This window comes from Aristolochia californica, unplaced genomic scaffold (genome assembly GCF_029961685.1).
Source record: "Aristolochia californica isolate CCGP_79_NKW_82.1479 unplaced genomic scaffold, dmAriCali1.0.hap1 SCAF_3, whole genome shotgun sequence".
Lineage (NCBI taxonomy): Eukaryota > Viridiplantae > Streptophyta > Magnoliopsida > Piperales > Aristolochiaceae > Aristolochia > Aristolochia californica.
Window position 1 is genome coordinate 1,026,152 of NW_027181992.1, and position 18,437 is coordinate 1,044,588.

The 18,437-nt window shown below is 37.9% G+C and overlaps 3 protein-coding genes across 5 annotated transcripts in view; 2 read left to right on the forward strand and 1 right to left on the reverse strand.

Moving 5' to 3' along the window:
* Window positions 1–4,261: 4,261 nt before the first annotated feature.
* LOC137959062 (HMG-Y-related protein A-like) lies at window positions 4,262–5,202 on the forward strand. Its single transcript, XM_068806342.1, has 2 exons — window positions 4,262–4,372; window positions 4,524–5,202. The coding sequence occupies exons 1-2, from the start codon at window positions 4,322–4,324 to the stop codon at window positions 4,986–4,988; spliced, it is 516 nt and encodes a 171-aa protein (XP_068662443.1). The 5' UTR covers window positions 4,262–4,321; the 3' UTR covers window positions 4,989–5,202.
* A 2,356-nt stretch (window positions 5,203–7,558) lies between these two features.
* On the forward strand, window positions 7,559–9,687 carry LOC137960628 (large ribosomal subunit protein eL19x-like). Of its 2 annotated transcripts, none has more exons than XM_068808292.1 (5): window positions 7,559–7,655; window positions 7,841–7,954; window positions 8,699–9,135; window positions 9,253–9,299; window positions 9,382–9,687. In XM_068808292.1, exons 2-5 carry the CDS (start codon window positions 7,843–7,845, stop codon window positions 9,401–9,403), a joined length of 618 nt encoding a protein of 205 aa, XP_068664393.1. In that variant the 5' UTR covers window positions 7,559–7,655; window positions 7,841–7,842; the 3' UTR covers window positions 9,404–9,687. The 2 variants fall into 2 exon arrangements, with proteins under 2 accessions (XP_068664393.1, XP_068664394.1); XM_068808293.1 differs by having other exon boundaries at window positions 7,641–7,719.
* A 173-nt stretch (window positions 9,688–9,860) lies between these two features.
* The window catches only part of LOC137960627 (uncharacterized), a 31,589-nt gene continuing 23,012 nt past the window's right edge, over window positions 9,861–18,437 (reverse strand). Inside the window, exons 32-41 of one of the 2 annotated variants that reach the window (XM_068808290.1) lie at window positions 17,334–17,431; window positions 16,996–17,140; window positions 16,359–16,447; window positions 16,143–16,253; window positions 14,102–14,176; window positions 12,977–13,042; window positions 12,669–12,857; window positions 12,471–12,581; window positions 11,133–11,213; window positions 9,861–10,358 (exon numbers count right to left, since the gene is read on the reverse strand). In XM_068808290.1, coding sequence (XP_068664391.1) covers window positions 10,176–10,358; window positions 11,133–11,213; window positions 12,471–12,581; window positions 12,669–12,857; window positions 12,977–13,042; window positions 14,102–14,176; window positions 16,143–16,253; window positions 16,359–16,447; window positions 16,996–17,140; window positions 17,334–17,431 — 1,148 coding nt within the window. In that variant the 3' untranslated portion in view covers window positions 9,861–10,175. The remainder of the gene's footprint in view (window positions 10,359–11,132; window positions 11,214–12,470; window positions 12,582–12,668; window positions 12,858–12,976; window positions 13,043–14,101; window positions 14,177–16,142; window positions 16,254–16,358; window positions 16,448–16,995; window positions 17,141–17,333; window positions 17,432–18,437) is intronic. The other variant, XM_068808291.1, reaches the window with a different exon arrangement.

Below are 18,437 nucleotides of genomic sequence, written 5' to 3' on the forward strand. Positions count from 1 at the left end.
CAAATCAGTGATTCTCTAAACCAAAATGATATTAAGGATATGGAAGTAGTTGTTTTTATTTCTTCTGGTCTTTCTTTATGCAGTTGTTATAGTAAAACCGAATGTTGTTTATTTGTTTTAAGTGAAATTGTTTTTCTTTTCACAAATAAGAATCCATTCTGTTCCTGTATAGAATCACAGATAAGTTAAAGCCGGCGCTCACTGATGCCGTATAACATTATTTAAAATTGAAATGATAATGTCTTAGTATCGGAAGGTGAATATGTTCATCAAACTGTCAAGTTGTACGTACTCGATCGCGATCGCATCCGGTATTCTCGGAATTTAACTCCACAAAACACTGCAACTTAATATCTAAAACCCTAGAAAGTCGGGGAGAAGAGTTGTGAGAAAAGAACCAACGTTTTGTCTTTTGTCATGGTCACCAATATTGTTTTTGGCAGTTTCAAAACGAACGTTGCTTGATCTTTTGTAAAACCGATGCCTCTTCCATTAGGGCAAAACGGACGCTTCTTAGTCATTACTACAGTTTTTCTCTGTCCAATGTTTTTTTTTTTTTCTCTATTCCGCTGACTTTTCTTCTCAGTTTCGAGCGACCTCATGGTTAAACGTACAAACCGCGGCTTGTTTTTCTATGTCTAAGGTTGGTTTTTTCTCTATTCCAACGTCTTTTTGCTCAATTTCGAATGGTTGGTATATTCCTGTTGTTTGTTGTTTCTGTTTTAGGTTCACACTTTGCCTCCTCTAATGTCTTGTTGCGTAGTATCTTTTCGGCCTGTACTTTGATATAATTAGTTTACGTTGGGCAATATACCTTAACTACATAAGACACCATCGAAGGTCCACCTTTTTTTATCTTCGGCACTCCAGGAGTACAGTTTTACATTTGCACAGCAGGCTGGAAAGATACTACGCAACAAGATTTAAAGACAATATATATAAAGAAAGTTTTTGGGACAAAAAACTATAGAAAAATTGGAAGGAAGAAAGTTATATGTTTCATGCACAAGTGAAATACTGGATTGGAGCACAAATTTATAGCACCTACATTGTCACAATAAAACACCGATTGTTGCGGAAGAAAAACACATCCAATAAATATCAGCCGCATAGGTTGCAACAGATTGATATTCTGCCTCAGTAGAGGATCGAGTTCATTGCTTCTTAGAACTCTAGAGATAAGATTGCAACCAACGTGAACAAGATAGGCACACGTGGAAGTGAAATAATCCTTGTTTCATGTACAGTCAACATCAGATAACGCATAGAGAGACAAAAAAGACTATCGATATAGTACAATACCATGATCCAAAGTCCCACAAAGATAGCGTAACCATCGTTTGACAATATCTTAGTGGTTAGTAGTAGGGCAATAACTAATTTACCACATAAGCAATTTCAGGGCGAGTAAGACACAAGTATTGCAAAGTACCAACAATAGTTTGATATTCAGATGGATCAAAGAGTGTTATGTTAGACTAAAGTGTGAGTATAGATGACGTGGTAAGAGGTGTAGGTACAAAAAATTTGCATTTGTCATGCGTGTGTGAGCAAGTAGATCAGAGATATACTGTCGTTGAGACTAAAGTAGCCCTTGAGAATGAGGAACAACTTCAATTACGAGAAAATAAGTTAGGAGTCAAGATCCTTGAGTGAAAATCTTTGAGCAAGAAGGTAGATGAACGTTGCCATAACTTGATCATTATCTCTTGTAATAATAATGTCATCCACAGACTAGAATATACAACACAATAGTACCTATGTGAGAGATAAATAGTGAGGAGCCTAGATGAGAGTTGGTGAAACCATAAGTGATAAGAAATTAGCGCAATTCATGATACTAAGCACGTCGAGCTTGCTTGAGACCCTAGATAGTTTTGCGAAGTTTGCAGACATGATGAGAATGATCACAATCAATAAAGCCCAATGGTTGTGCCATAAAACTATCATCAAAAAGGATACCTTGGAGAAACATATTATTAACATCAAGCTGTCGAAGAGACCAACCACGACTTACTGCAAGGTTAAAAATAATGCGAGTAGTGTAGGGTTGAAAATGGGACTAAAATTTTCATGATAATCAACCCCAAGGCGATGGTGAAACCCTTTGGCAACTAAGCGAGCCTTGTACCTGTAAATAGAGTCATCAAAGATATATTTAATATGAAAAATCCATTTACAACCAACCAGAATCCACAAGGGATTTGAGGGAACAATTTTTCATGTCCCATTCCGAACAAGAACATCATACTCATCAGACATAGTTTGATGCCCTTTGGGATCAGTGAGAGCTTGAGTCACGATTTCTAGATGTAGGAAGTTGGGTTATAAGATTTAGTTTTTGGATGATCTTATAAATAGTATTCTTGGATCTGATGATAATAACATGGGGAGGGGAGGAAGCAGGTAAGGATGATGGGAGTGGGTCGACTAATGAGGGAAGTATGTGAGTAGGGTTAGGTGCGAGGTCTTTGAACAGAGCTTATAGAGGGCGCTAAGGATCGAAGATGTGGTTGTTGAGCCAGTTGCAAGGACACAAAGGAACACCAGTGTGAGAGTGTGTCAGATGAAGATCAAGGTGAGATTGAAGTGTAAGTAAGGGAAAGATAAACTCAACAAATTTAACATGACGTGACTTATGAAGACGAGAGGTAATGAGTTCAAAACATAAATAGACACTTTGAGTGGTAGAGTACCTAAGAAAGACACAAGGGGATGAATGAGGAGTGAGTTTGTGGGAGGAGTATGACTTGAGTCAAGGATAACTGAGACAACAAAAACTTTGAAGTTTAGTGTAGTTAGGAGGAGTGCCAAAAAGTTTGGCATATGAGGTTATAAAATTAAGCGTGGGAGTAGGTAGATGGTTAATGAGATAGAAAACAATGGAAATGCATATGACTAATAAGATAGATATATGGATGTACGAGAAAAAAAACATACTTATTTAAATAATATGACGATGTTGTCGTTCGTAATACCCATTGTGTCCAAGGCATGTGGAGGGGACGTGAGATGAGAAATACCATTGGTAGTAAAAAAGGAGGACATTGCTGTATATTCTCCCCAACGATCAGAATAGAGTGTTTTAGTCTGTTTACCAAAAAAAATCAACAAGAGATTTAAACCAAACAAATATATCAAATACATGGGATATTCTTTTGAGAGGGTAAAACCGAATATACTTCGTAAAATGATAGACAAAATAACATAATATTTGAAACAATCAATAGAAGTAATGGGAGAGGTCCATACATTTGAGAAAATAACATCAAGAAGGGAAGAAGACAAAAAAAAAAAGAGTGAAAATGGTAATTTGTGACTCTTATTGCATTGACAAAAATTGCATTTGAAATTAAAATTCAAAAGATGCAATAAATCTAACTGAAATGTGGACACACTATGTATGAGAATTGTAGACGACGGATAACCTAAGCGATAATGCTATGTAGACGAAGTGGTCTTGACACTGGAAAAAAGGCGATTATTGGTGACGACCTGATTGAGGAGGACGACTATTCTAGGTTTTATAGCACCGTGAAACCTTGAATATCATTAGAGATACATGGCTTAAAATGGAGAATAAAATAAAAAATTTCGCAACATTATGTTGTTGTAAACAAAGTTGATAACATCGTTAAGGATTCTTCGAAACACAAGGTGCCTTCATCTGTTGGTATTACCAAATTAATCAGGTAATGCACAAGTTAGCTTATTTTTTTGCTAATGAACTGTTTAATTTTAATTAACAATGTAAAAGAAAAAGCATTATAAAAGGAATCAGTAGTCCTGTGTGCTTGTCTCCTTTGTGGGAATGATTTCAAGAAGCCCAAGCGTAAGCTACAAAGCAGTGCTTAGTAGCCGGCCCACATCGGACAACATAATTAGGTCTGGGGCGGAGGCCCGATAGAGAACAAACGCTTGCCCGAAATCTGGCGGCACCACTCGTCAAACAAAATGACGATAATGCCCAACTGAACACCTGTGCAGCTGTGCCCTGGCATGGGCAGTTTTACGGTTTTAGTTTTTGAAATCTGGACAGAGTGGTAAAGTAGCTTTTTTGAAGTAAAAAACAAAATAAGGAGTTCCACGCCAGCGATCTGTGTGATAATTCCAGGTGCATTCTGGGTCGTACGATATTCGGGCTAGATTGAATGCCCGTCCGTCGATCGACTCCCTCGAAGCCACTTTCTTTTTCCTTTTTTTTAAAATTTTTTATTCCATCCGTCACGAAACACTCTTTTTAAAATCCCCATCTCTTTCTTCCTTTTCCCCGTCCACACTGTTCCTCTTCAACTCTCTTAGCTGTTTTTTCGTTTCTCCCATGGCTGCTGAGGAGGTGTCAAAGCCTTCTACTACTCCTCAATATCCGGAGGTAAGTTAGTTGTTTGGGTCTGTGTTAAATTTGTTTGGTTGGGGCTTGGGAGGTTTTTTTTTTTTTTTTTTTTTCCTTTTATGCATGCGGGAAGACGAAGAAATGATTTTTTTGTGTTTTTCCTTCTTCTTATTTTCTGGTGTTGTTGCAGATGATTTTTGCTGCGATTGCTGCTTTGAATGACAAGAATGGATCAAATAAATCTGCTATTTCCAAGTATATAGAGTCCCAGTACGAGGATCTGCCGCCGGGCCACGAGACTTTACTCGTCCATCACTTGAGCAAGATGAAAGAGAGCGGGGAGCTCGTCCTGGTGAAGAACAACTACATGCGACCGGATCCTAATGCTCCGCCACGCCGTGGCCGCGGTCGTCCCCCGAAACCAAAGCTTCAGGTGCCGGCAGGAACCGTGGATGCCTCGCCTAGGCCGCGAGGTCGCCCGCCCAAGCCTAAGGACCCGAATGCACCTCCCCCCGCCCCTGCTGGCCCTCCCAGGCCTCGCGGTCGGCCTCCTAAGAAGGCTCGCCTCACGGGAAACGCCCCCAGTGGCCCTCCTAGACCTCGCGGTAGGCCACCCAAGGCGAAGCCACCGTTTGCTGTTGTTGGTTTTGACTGAGATGAGGATGAGAAACGGATGTTGTTGGCTAATTTTTAATTTAATTTATCTTTCTTTTGCCTTTATTTTGTTATTTTCTCCTCCCTTTCTTCTCCCGTGAGTGTTGTTTCAGTATGGGGTGTGTTTCTGTAAGTCGGTGTACATTATGCAGCTGCCGAAGGTTGTTAACATCTGTTCATCTTTTTATTTGACCTCAAATTATCTTTTTTCTTCCTGATTTTGTCTCTATGGCACACTGAAATGCATTGGTTTATCTGGGCTCTTTCAACTTAACAGCTGAAATTGGAGTATCTGCCAAACCCAAAGTTTTTCTTAAGGTCGAATCTTAAGAGCTCCATACGAGCAGAGATCTTTGCTTTTGTTGTTTGATTACCTTTAATTACTTGGTTGATCAAAGACCCAAAGTGGTACTTCCTACGAGGATTCTTTTTTCTTTGGTTCTATTTTCTCGACTTTTGAGTTCTTAATCAACCATTGTGTTCTGAGAGCTGCAGGCTGGCTCGTAAGAAATTAGAAATAAATGAGTCGTGATCTAGGGTCTGCTTCTGCTATTTGCTTGGTTAATTTGATTTCATCATTTGATCATGGTGTCTATCTTTCATCATTTGCTTCTGCTATTTACTGTGAAGCATTTCTATCTTGGGTGGTCAATCGCCTGAACTTTGGTAAACGCTGCTGGATGTTTTCAATTAATTCAAACGAATTCAACAAATGAAAGATCGAGGGGGTTGGAAATTGGCACCTGGGAATGCCGTTGTATTTCTTTCCGCGACTCAGATCACCTCTGAAATTAATTTTTTGTTAAGATAGGAAGCACAGAAGTTCATCCAAATTGATCGATTGAGAGTACACTGGTGATGATACCAACCTATTCGACAAAATGCCATTAAGAACTAAGATACGCCTGAAATCTTATACATTTTCTTTTTTCGAAACACAAAAATGAGAGAAGATTTGGTCATTCCACCTTAATTCTTTCCTTGCATTAGATGTAGTTTCCCCAAAATATTTCTGAAGTCGAAAGACCAAGATGACTCAAATCTTATTTTTCTACTTCTAAAACCACTCCTAACTACAAAATTAATTCTACTTCTCCAAAGGGTTTGTTTGGAATCACCAGAAAAGAAAATAAAAATTTTGATTTTATTTTTTAAAAAATAATTAATAAAAATAAAATAATGATTAAATTCTCATTCTTATTAGCTATTTTTAAGAATAATAATAATTAAATTCTTATTTTATTTTCTTTTCCGTTGGGTTCCAAACCCTTAAAAGAGATTGGGTATAGCCATGCACAAGAATGTAATAATTAGTAAAGTTTGTAGTTGTAAAGGGGGAAACTAATGGTGTCTCTGTTAAGTCTTTAGCCAATATTACCCAAAAGATTGACCTGGTAGGTACTTAACCTAAGATCATAACATCATACCTACCTTCACGAGCTGATATCCACGGCGGCCCACATGCAATGGCCCATTCTAGCGACACTGGCCCGACCCATTTTTTGTGACCCTATCAGTAATTTTAATTCTCTCATTCTTATTAGCTATTTTTAAGAATAATAATAATTAAATTCTTATTTTATTTTCTTTTCCGTTGGGTTCCAAACCCTTAAAAGAGATTGGGTATAGCCATGCACAAGAATGTAATAATTAGTAAAGTTTGTAGTTGTAAAGGGGGAAACTAATGGTGTCTCTGTTAAGTCCTTAGCCAATATTACCCAAAAGATTGACCTGGTAGGTACTTAACCTAAGATCATAACATCATACCTACCTTCACGAGCTGATATCCACGGCGGCCCACATGCAATGGCCCATTCTAGCGACACTGGCCCGACCCATTTTTTGTGACCCTATCAGTAATTTTAATTCAGCCTTTAATGGCCCACTCTAGCGAGACTGGCCCGACCCACTTTTTGTGACCCTACCAGTAATTTTAATTCAGCCTCTAGGTCCCCCCCTCTACTAAGTTTGCTTACACTGGGATTCGAACTCGCGACGTGGGTGCCCGCTCTGATATCAATTATTAAACACTTAGCCAATACTATCCAAAAGACTAGCCTGGTAAGTAGCGGAAAGCCAAATACTTAACTCAAGACCATAACAGTCTCATGGTGATTAAGTATTGTTATTATTCCTAAAGTACTTATGGTGATAGGGTTTTGACTAAGTTGGAGAGGGAATGGTGCATTAGCATTATTGCTTTAACAAGCTCAGGAACTTATCTCAATGTGTTTGTGTTGCCTTATTTTCATTTTTATAAGTACATATTTGGTTTGTAAAATTCGGATCATTTAAAGGGTTATTTTTATTTTATTTTTTCAATAAAAATAAATAGATACATAAAAATCTGAAAATTAAAATTTTATGATATTTAAATAGTAGTATAAATAAAATTAATAAAAATAAAATAATAAATTATTAATTACACATAATTATTATTTTAGTTTAAATGTGTTACAAAATCTAAATATCTACATTCAAACTGTGTCCAAAGTCCACACTTCTTGGGCTCCAAGGAAGAAGATAGAAACTTGAGTGGTTCTCAAGTTTCAGATACGACCCTTAGTCCGGTCTGAGGGTACTTTCGTCATTACAAGTTGGTTTACTAGGGTATATGGTGGGATTTCATTTCTCTATCGAAACCCTAAAACCCCAAACCTGTTCGCCGGTGAGTGCTGAATATGCTCAATCTTTTCCATTAATCATCGATCATTTAACGTTGTTGTCAAATTGTACGTTTGGAATTGTTGCCGGTACTTTCGTTGTTCTGCGGCGTTTTCGGATGTTGGGTGTTGAGTTTGGCTATGGTCAAATGGTAAACTAAATCAACAGAATTTTGGTTGCTGTTTGCAGAGATGGTGACGCTGAAGCTGCAAAAGCGGCTTTCCGCCAGTGTTCTCAAGTGCGGCAAGGGTAAAGTCTGGCTCGATCCCAATGAATCTAGCGAGATTTCGATGGCCAATTCGAGTAAGTTTTTTTCCTCCACTTACTAGAAATATGGAATTTCTAGTTCATGGTTGCTCTAGAACCTCTTATTATTTTATTTTAGGCATTTTCTATCCGCAAAAGCTATTATGTAATATTTGATTGGTAGACGTCGTATTTGAGATTCTAGGCTCAAAATATTTGTGGATCATGGTTCGTTCAAGTGTTTTTTGAAATTGAGGCTGACGTTATCTTGACTGGGACTCCGAGTGGTAGAATTATTGAAGATATATGTAGCAATTGCGATAAGGGGGTGCGTTGGTGGCTGACTATCTTACTGGACTTGGTAATCATCATTAAGTGTCTGATTTGTCTCGTTAGTGTTGGTAAATCTATCAATATCATTTTTGGACATAGATTTTGTTTGATAAAAGTACGCTGCTGTCCATAGACGAGAGAATACGCAACCTTGCAGCTGTCAGCAGACTAGAAAGTAGGTTATCTCCCTTTATAAACTATAGAGTGCGCATTTTCTTTTGCATCTAAGCCACTTTTTGGAGTATGTTTTACATTTTTGTTAGGGATATTGTCATTTTGATTCGTGAACAAAGTCACTGGCTCCTGTCTGGTTGAGTGGCATACTCATCCTTTTAGTTTTTCAACCTCTTGGAATCATCTGTGGCTCTCATGTTGGAGGCTGTATTGATTACTTTCTGCATGTGGATATCCCTTTTTTAGATACGACTAGAGGAGTTTGTAGTAATTTGCAACTGACTTGTTATGCAGGGCAAAACATTCGAAAACTTGTTAAGGATGGCTTCATCATTAAGAAGCCAATGAAGATCCATTCTCGTTCCCGTGCCCGACGAGCTTTAGAGGCAAAGAGAAAGGGCCGCCACTCAGGTTATGGTAAGCGTAAAGGTACAAGGGAGGCGAGGCTTCCAACGAAGGTGCTTTGGATGAGGAGGATGAGGGTGCTGAGGCGCTTGCTACGGAAATACAGGGAATCAAAGAAAATTGACAAGCACATTTACCATGACATGTACATGAAAGTGAAGGGTAATGTTTTTAAGAACAAGCGTGTGCTTATGGAGAGTATTCACAAGTCCAAGGCAGAGAAGGCCAGAGAAAAGACTCTATCAGATCAGTATGAAGCCAAGAGGGCTAAGAGCAAGGCTAGTAGAGTGAGGAAGATTGCAAGGAGGGAAGAGAGATTGGCCCAGGTTAATAAATGCAAATTTTCTCGCAACTTCTTTTCTTCTTTAAATCTATAAAATGAATGTTACTCGTCTTATAGAGATGAGTTTTGGCTTAATCTTCTTGTTTCTTGAATTTGACAGGGACCAGTAGAGCGAGCTCCTGCACCTGCTTCACAGCCTGCTGCTGAGTAAGCTACCACTTTTAATTACGCAATACATGTGATATCTATGTTTCTATAATACCTTACAGTGATGTCTGTTACATTGCAGGGGAGCCAAGAAAAAGAAGTAGAAGGTATAATGCTCCAGTACTAGTCAAGCCTAGATGAGAAGTTACAATTTGTTTATGTTGCATATGAGGTCACTACTGTTTTGTCTTCCGAGAATTAAACGCTGTTGTTATATTTGTTCTTTCTCTAATAGAAGAGTAGCACTGTTTGTTTCAATTTGTATCCTCCGAGGAACGTGCAAGATCCATCATCTGTCTGCAGTCTCCAGGGTGTTGGCTGACCATCGTCACACTTCATGTCTGTGAAATGGCTTGAATGCAATGGTTCTGGATGAGGTTAGGATTTCTGCTGAGTGCCTATGCAGCGAGCGGATTCCGTCTGTGCCTGTTATTTTTTCAGCAAAAGTGAGAAATATAAAAAAAATCGAAATGGAACGTGTAGATAGGGGGCTGGGTTACAGATACTGAAGCGTGCTTCTCGGCGGTTCTTGTGTTCATAGCTCAAGGTTTCACCAGACAACTATAAATATGTGAACTACAACACGTGAATATGTTATTCTGTAAAGTGTTTACTTTTTCTTTGGAATGTTAAAGTCTGCTTATCTTACATCCAATTGAATACATATCTTGCAAAGAAGATGGTTTCACTTTTCGGCGACAAACTGCCCTCCTTGGAGAGCCTAACGAATGGTAAAACAGAAAACAAATCATACACGATCGAGCTGCTGTCCCCACAATAGATTGTAGTTTCCAATTGCAAGGAGATGACCAGCGATTTGACTGGTTTCTCTCCATTCTGGGTGACCTGGTGCAGAAACGCTTTCCCATGGCATCCTTACGAAGCTTTTCCAGCTGAACCAAAGAGGTGCATCTTCTCCGCAATTACAGCTTTCATTGTCTCCTTTGCTGATGCCATCACGTGAACCAGATCCTTCTTTGGACTTCGCAGTGATTTCAAGTAAGCATTTCTAACCTCTGTGTTGACATTGAACTTTCTCACACCTAAGGAGATGCATTCCTGTATAACAAATGTCACCTGCGAGTTATATCTAATCTGAAATAAAGGAAATTTCCAATATCTATAATCCATATTTCACACGGATTTTTCAATGGAGATTTGGTCTATATACAAGAGAGCTTTGGGATAACCAAATCAGCTAGATGTATGACCTGATAACTTGTACGAAAAGTCAGTCAATTGGAAATGCTGGGTCAGTCTAATGGAAGAAACACAACCAGCAGTGTGATCTTATTATAATATGGTCCTAAAATTATTCATCAGTTGATATTTTTCTGGAATGAGCCGCATAGATTAATGTTTTCATTGAAAGATGGGGATTGGTAATAAACTGTATCTGTAGCAAATATTTAACCGTTGGAATTGTGTTTTTCAATTTCTTGTGCAGCCTTTGGGTCAACTAAAACAATTAGAACGCTGGTGTATTTCTCAGGAGGGCGACCGTCTATATTTCAAAGTACACCAAAATCTCATCTTCCTTGAGTGGGGTATTCTTGTTCAATATCATGAGAAAAAGGTCTCTTTAGAAAGTACATTAACTCATCACCCAAGGTTAGCTTATTTAACTTTACTTCTGACGACTGTAACACCCAGAAAGTTGTACATTTTCTATACCCCTGAACCCTCAAACTTGTATTCTGTCTCAATGCCTCCCAATTTCGTGGTTCTAAATGAGTGCAATTTTATGCAGAATTTATGCATCAATTTGAGAGAACATTTAAGAACTTGAAGACGCATAACTTTTATACTGTGTCCAAAAGAAACATACAATACCTGAATGAGTTCCCCAGGCAATCCAGAGGCTCCATGGAGAACAAGACTAACTCCCTTTTTTGAAGTCATTTCATTCAGCTCCTGAATATATAAAAAAATGCCATACAAAATTAGTGTCACAAACAGTGTTTAAGATTGAATTAACAGGTTCCAATGGCTTATGTCTGGAGTACTGCAAGTTATTTGACTAAAAAACTACATATACTTCATCAAATCAAGATCATTATTTTAATTCCACCAATAGGAAGGATGTAAAACCTCAAAACATTAGTGGAAGGACAATTGATACTACATTTGCATTGTCCTAAGAGTAACACCAACTCAACCAGAGATGATAAAAAGGGTACCTGATAATATTTACTAAAAACACAATAGATATTTCTGCTAACTCTAAGGTGCCAGGAGCAATTGGGTAGTTTTATTATAATTAAGGTATAAGTGGTATTTCCGTTTAAGGGAGGGGAAGTATAGTCTTTTTGCTGTATTTAAAGCTAAAGGGAGTATTTTGGTAAATAAAAGTAGGGGAAAGCTGGAAGTGAAGTTATCCCCCACTTTTCTAATCTGATTAGTCTTCTTTCCTATTAGGAAGAAGAGATCTATCGAAGTTGTTTTCCTAGTTTTAAATCAGGTAGTTTTCTAGCTTGAGTGTGAGATGGTAGTCGAAGTCTATAATGTGAATCAACTATAAATAGAGAATGGACATCCATGAGGAAGAACTAAGTATGCCAATTCTCTGTGTTTTTTCCTCTTTGCATCATCAAGTCCCTTCCCTACCTGCACCCGCTCTCTTCCTCCTCTTCCGTGTATGTCTTGTTGAGCCTAAGTTGTGTCCCACTTATGTTGTACATGTCCAGGTCCATTGTCTTCTGTTTAGGCCTCGATAGGAAGCAGGTGTTAGCAGTAATAATACCACATAGGCTAGTATTAGAATTTTTTTGTGGTTATTAGTTGCAAAAAGACTTCTAACTCAGCTAGTCAATTTGGAATGGATGTGGACCTAACTTTAACAAGTAATCAGTTTAAGAAATACATACTAGTAGGGAACACATAATATGAAATGAATAGGCACAACAGCTGTGAAAGCAAGCTATTGAGTGCATGACAGAGCACTGCCAGGGTTTACTGTCAGATCGAACACAAGATAAACATGCTCTTTATGGAGGGGTTATATGGATGGATCATGCATCTTATGTCTGACAGAAAGAACCCAAAGTGTATCTTTTCTCCAGAAGTTGTTGAGATCTAAAACAAAAATTCGTTCTGAAAGTTCAACTTAATGAAATTACTGTAAACTTTGCAATAATTCAGTCAAATGAGTAGAGTCAACTCAGAGATAACCTTTAGCAAATCAAGCCTTAGCTTGGGTCCATTGGCTGGGTATTTTCCATGTACATTTCCGATACAAACTGCTAAAGCATCAATACATGTCTCATCAATGAATTCTTGAGCCTGAAACAACACAAAGAACTCAAAGAAGATTATGAACCAATTCAAAAGATAAAAAGTCAAACTTTAACAGTGGAAGGTGGCAGTTACTTGAGTGACATCAGTTAACCTAGCTTCATAATCTTCAACTGTCAAGTCATCTTCTGTTCCAGACAATCGGCCAAGTTCGGCTTCCACTAACATATTTTTGGAGTGTGCCAAGGATGATATATACTTGGTATAGGCAACATTTTCTTCAAAAGGAAGATGTGAACCATCCACCATGACTGAATCAAATCCCTGCATTTTTCTTTTCTAATCAGCGTACTCTCACCTTTTTGAAGGAAAAACTTCATTGTCAAATATCAAATCAGTTGGGCCAGCATCACAGAGTTACAATACCAACTTTTACTACATACCAACTCAAGCACTTCCACCAACTCATCCTTGCAGCTTCCATGATCAAAGTGAACGGTGATTGGGACCTGTTAAAAAGAAAATGATGATGTACTTCCATTAGCAAAATACGGTTTTTGTTTGTAAAGCTGGAGCTGAGATTTTTGAACCAGGAATCTAAAGGTTTGAACTCTTATGCCATTTGTTAAGAGTAAGATGACATATATTGTTTTTCATGAATGAAATGAAATGACTTGGTCTGTAAGTAACACAATAAACTAATACTTTCTCACTCGAGCATCTTGGAGAATAGGCTCAAAACTTGCAAGGCCCCCACAAACATCTTGAAAAATAGGCTGTAAATATGTGCATGAACTTGCAAGGACTCCACATGCAAAAATACTACAATCTAGTGGGATCCAACATCAGAACTTTTACTTCCTTCCACAAAAGCCTGTGGAAAATAAGGAAGTGGAACTACGTAAATTAAAGACCTAGATCTTTAGTCTTATGCCCCCAGCTTATTTTGTGAGAATCTTGAGAATCTTTAAAGGTGCATGATTGTAATTTAATAGCAGACTGATTTCCATATATAGCTAGATGATCTTAGGTAATCAAATACTATATTAGAAGTTAAACATATGTAGTTCGAAGATCCTAGTAATCAGATTGTATGTTAAAACTAAGGCCATTTAAATTTCTCCTTCTCTGTACAAAGTTATGAGTTGGTATATGCCAGTCATCTAGATGAAATGACCTCAGTAATGTGTTGCTTGCAGCCATGAACTTGCTTGTGAAATCATATAGCTTCTGTTACACACAACAGCAAACATGAGCATTTTCTGTATAATGATTACACAAAGGACATGTAGACATAGTCTAGCCAAGCTAATGAATGGATGATCACATCAGACAAGCAAGTGCAGCGTCTACATATGAAAGCCACTGTGCCACAGCTGTGATTTGTGCCCCTGGGAGCTAATTTTAAGCTTGGCAGACCAAGATTTTGTCTTAATATCCAGTAACGCCATTTTTTGCCACTAGCAACAAAACTATTTTCCCACATGAATTCAAGAATGTAGCACATTCAAATAAAGTGTGTAATCTTCTGAAGGGGTTCGATAAGTAAGATATTGACTCTCTCTTACTTTAGACTGTTCAGCAGCTGAGATACAACATGCAACCAAGGGAACTCCTCCTTGCTTCAGTGCACTTGGGTGAATCTGAAAGAACCAGGAAAACAGAGGATCATGTATTAGAGCCGACATTTTAGAATACTATTAAGCCGTTACAGTCTCAACAGACAGGTTTCCCAGGGATGTGATTTTGATGCTTGTTATGACTGTCAGAGACCCTACAATGTTGGCCTGTTAGGATAAAGCAATAAACTGTCCATGACGTGTACCAAGTGGAGAGTGATGCCCTGTTCTCCTACTGGTATTGCAAATATCATGTTAGTTTGTCAAGTAGATCAGTTATATTTATTACCATATTGTCTTCTTCAGCTTTCTTCATTTGGTTCTGCAAAGGATAGCCAGCTTGAACCCATAGAAAGAGATGCTAGGGTGTATAAGCAAACTGTATAAGGTTAGACACTCATTCAAGAGGGAATCATTGATAAAATATGGGTCTGATTTTGCTCAATTCACCACAGACATTGTAATCTCAGGGAGCTGTAAATTAAACTTTGTGCTTTCTTTTCCTCTTATTACTCGAAAAGATAAGATTACATGAAAGTAGAGGGAACGCCTCAACCCCAAGGCTACAAAGGAAGGGAATTCCCAATAGCAAGGTCCTGTCCGGTAGCCCCCTTGCTTGGCAAGTAGATCTGCTAAACTATTGGCAGAATAAAGTACATGCTTTGTACTTTGTGTAGGAAGAAAATGTAGATGGCGTTAAATAATTCTCAAACATATTGACCAATGAAAAACAAACTGAATAAACCCTTCACCATCTTGAAAGGATTTATTATAAAGTTTTAGTAGAATATAGGACATCCAAATCAAGGTAGGACTGCATTAACTGATACAATGTTAATGCTATCATGCACCTAATATCAAGTTCTTAGGAACTTTTTAAGGCTGAACAAACCACCAGCATGATGTTACTGAACATCACCTGTGCATCGACCTGAAACTAGCCACATAAATGACCTTACAGACATCACTCCAGTCTCCAGTCACCTTTGTCCAGGTAAAACCAGCCACATTCAGATCCTACAGTGATGAATTGAAATTGGAGCTGGGATACCAAGAACTCTGGTTATGGTTTGATGCCTGGCTTTCTATCTCTCTTCACAAGTTTCATGTTCTCTAGGATTTTTAAATATGCCTCTTAATATCTTCAGTGACTGAATGATTGCATAGATGTTTCAGCACCATTTTTCCAAGTGTTTTGAACTTTAAAATCGTGTATGTAGTACAATTTCTTCTTATTAAAGAAGATATGGTCATATTCCACCCAATACCTCAATGGCATCTCCAACAGCCTCCTGGGTTCTTACACGGAATATGGAAAGTGACCATTTCTCTTTCTTAAGGTAGAGAATTGTAATAAAACATACCGTTCCATGCAATAAAGTCAACAGCTCACTGATTTCTCAGATGATTTCTTGACAACATGTTACAAGCTATTCATTTAACTAGAAAAATAGGAAACATGTTATTCTTCTTGTAAAGTTGGGTCCAAGGCCCATCCCAAAATGACTAGCCTACTTAGGAAACTTCTTTCCTAACTAATAAACTCAAGATTTTTGTACTCATTAATCTACGTGGGACTATTCCTTAACACTCCCCCTCACGGATAGCCCTATTTTGTGGCTCTACAAATGAATATTTTTAGGTGTAGGCCCTCTTTTTGTGGCTCTACTAGTGGATAGTTTAGGTGTAGGCCTTCTTTTTGTGGCTAGATAGATAGTTTAGGTGTAGGCCCACATATGAGTACTTGCTCTGATACCATGTTTAGTTGGCTTTACAAGTGGATAGTTTAGGGTGGTAAACCCTCTTTTGTGGCTCTACAAGTAGATAATTTAGGTGTATGCCCTCTTTTATCAACTAATAAACTCAAGATTTTTGTACTCATTAATCCATGTGGGACTATTCCTTAACACTTCTAGCAACGGCATGTTCTAACATTTAATGATCCAAGAACGTGAAAAAACTAGTCTGAAGGACATTTCTTAGGTCTGACCTGCAAAATGGCGGAACTTCTTTCTTCTTCTGCAGCAGCAACAACTGCTTCAACTCCCTCAAGGTTATACACATTGAACGCACCAACAGCATACTGGCCACTTTCAGCATTCTAAAGAACATAGAAGTTACAGATGTTGACATAGGATTGGCAGATCTTTGAGGTTATACATAACAGAAGGGCATTTCTACTGTCATTCTTATAAAAGAATCTTACAAGGAGGAGATCCTTTGTAGAAGCGAGCCTGGGAGGACAAGCCCATCGTTTCACAACATTGGCTACTGCATCATTGTCACCAACATTTCCTAGACAGAAACAAGTTTTGCATATTCGTAAACATATTGCTCCATATATTGTGTTTAAAAGAAAAAACTGTAACGCTATCAGAATAACTTTATATTTATTACAATTTTCCTCATTCTAGAGACCTGCCATTCTTTTAGAATATCACCATTTTTCATTAGTTGCTTCTTGATAATTTTCAGAACTCTTTTTTCTTGCTCCAGTAGAAACATATTATAAAGAGGGAAGAAAAATTATGAGTTGCCCCCTAAGGCTTGTTATGTACAAGGAAATCAAAAGAAAATAAAACAAAAGAAAGTACAGTATACTGGGCATCAAGGCTATAACAGTTCAGGTGAGGCAAATTCCCTGCAGCAATGTGTTGCCAGGAAACTCCTCTCTCAGCCATGATAAGAATGCATTTAATTTATTTTATGATTTGGTTTTTTACTTTAAACAGTATCCCCGTATAAAAGAAAGAAATAGAAATTGGAAAGAAATCTGAAAAGATTCTAATTCTCTAACTGCTATAACTCTTAGCATCGACAAAATGAATAGAACGAACTATCACCTGGGAAAACTATATAGGGAACACTTGGATGTTTACTCTCAGGACCCAGCTGCCACAGTGGAACACCAGCCAAAGCTTGCCCAACTACTTTCGCACGCTTTGCTTCAAGAGCTTTTGTAGCAATATCTGATGAGGTAATGCCACCCTGAAAAAAATAGATTTGAGGCGTTGATGGTTGCTTTGGTCTTCAAAAACAAATAGATTGGAGGTTGACTAGTAAAAATTCACAAAGAGAATGCCGATGATATGAGACATTTATTACTTGCTTCCACCATGCGATTGAAAATGATAGAGAAGAACTTCCAGTCTAATGAGAATAATATCAGATAAATAAGCACCTTAGCAAGGATGTAACGAGGCCTGGTCTTTATCCGACGAACAATATCCACCAATGCTGAACTTGCTTTAAAATTAATTTCTAAGCTCTCAGCAGGAGCTGTAGATTGAAAAAGAAGTATTAGTGACAATGCAAAATTGAGTTCTCCTCTCTAGACAGATAAAATTGATAGTAACTCTTAAATAGTTGAGACTTTGATATAAATAAAAGCAGAAGTTAGCCACTTATGTCAGCATATGGAGTTCTTTATTCAGGAACCTGGAGTTGCAAAATTACAATAAGTACATCATATGATTGAGCCTTTCCTAGGGTGAAACCGGCAGCTTTTTTATCTCATACAGAATCCTAAAGGATACAATTCAACAGCACACTGATCTTCGCCATGCTGGAGAAGCAGGCAGCTTTTACAGCCACCTTATATATCTTATAATAGCTCTTTTTGAAAAATATAGTAAAGCAAGTCCATCCTCCTTGCCCTTATATTCATGTGGGAAAAACGGGAATAGAATAAATTAAAAAATGAATTTGAAATTGGAACTAAATCACTAAAAAAAAGTTGGAATTAACATCAAACATGTTCAATCATGTAAAATTGCAAAATAGAATGGATTAAAGGAGAAGAAAGGGAGAAAGGAAGGAGACAAGAGAGGAAAAAACAGCACTGGAATCTGTGTTAGTTGAGGACTTGGAAATCAAGCCCTCTCTCACTTGAGTAAAAATTACAAAGAAAGGACAGTTCTGCCCTTCATTACAAACACACTTATAACTTAATAAATACGAGTCAGAATTCAATGAAAATTGAAAAATAAAGTCCTAATACGAAATCTAGCTTGCTTTAGCTTAATGAGATCCATATGAGAACGTGAAATAACCAAAATACCCCTATTCCAGTATTTTGACACTCCCCCTCAAGTTGGAGAGTCAATGTCAAATAGACTCAACTTATTGCAAAACACCAAATTTTCATGCTTTCTAAGGGGTTTTGTGAACACATCACCAAGTTGGTCGAAGGACTTCACATATGGAGTAACAACCTTCCCTTGCATAATAGCATATCTAATGAAATGGTAATCGACCTCTATGTGTTTATTGGCTATGAATATGG

Coding starts and splice junctions, on each gene's coding strand:
- LOC137959062 (XM_068806342.1), top strand. CDS start 4,322: ATGGCTGCTGAGGAGGTGTCAAAGCCTTCTACTACTCCTCAATATCCG. Junction 4,373..4,523: donor CTACTCCTCAATATCCGGAG/GTAAGTTAGTTG, acceptor GTGTTGTTGCAG/ATGATTTTTGCTGCGATTGC.
- LOC137960628 (XM_068808292.1), top strand. CDS start 7,843: ATGGTGACGCTGAAGCTGCAAAAGCGGCTTTCCGCCAGTGTTCTCAAG. Junction 7,955..8,698: donor GATTTCGATGGCCAATTCGA/GTAAGTTTTTTT, acceptor CTTGTTATGCAG/GGCAAAACATTCGAAAACTT. Junction 9,136..9,252: donor GGGAAGAGAGATTGGCCCAG/GTTAATAAATGC, acceptor TGAATTTGACAG/GGACCAGTAGAGCGAGCTCC.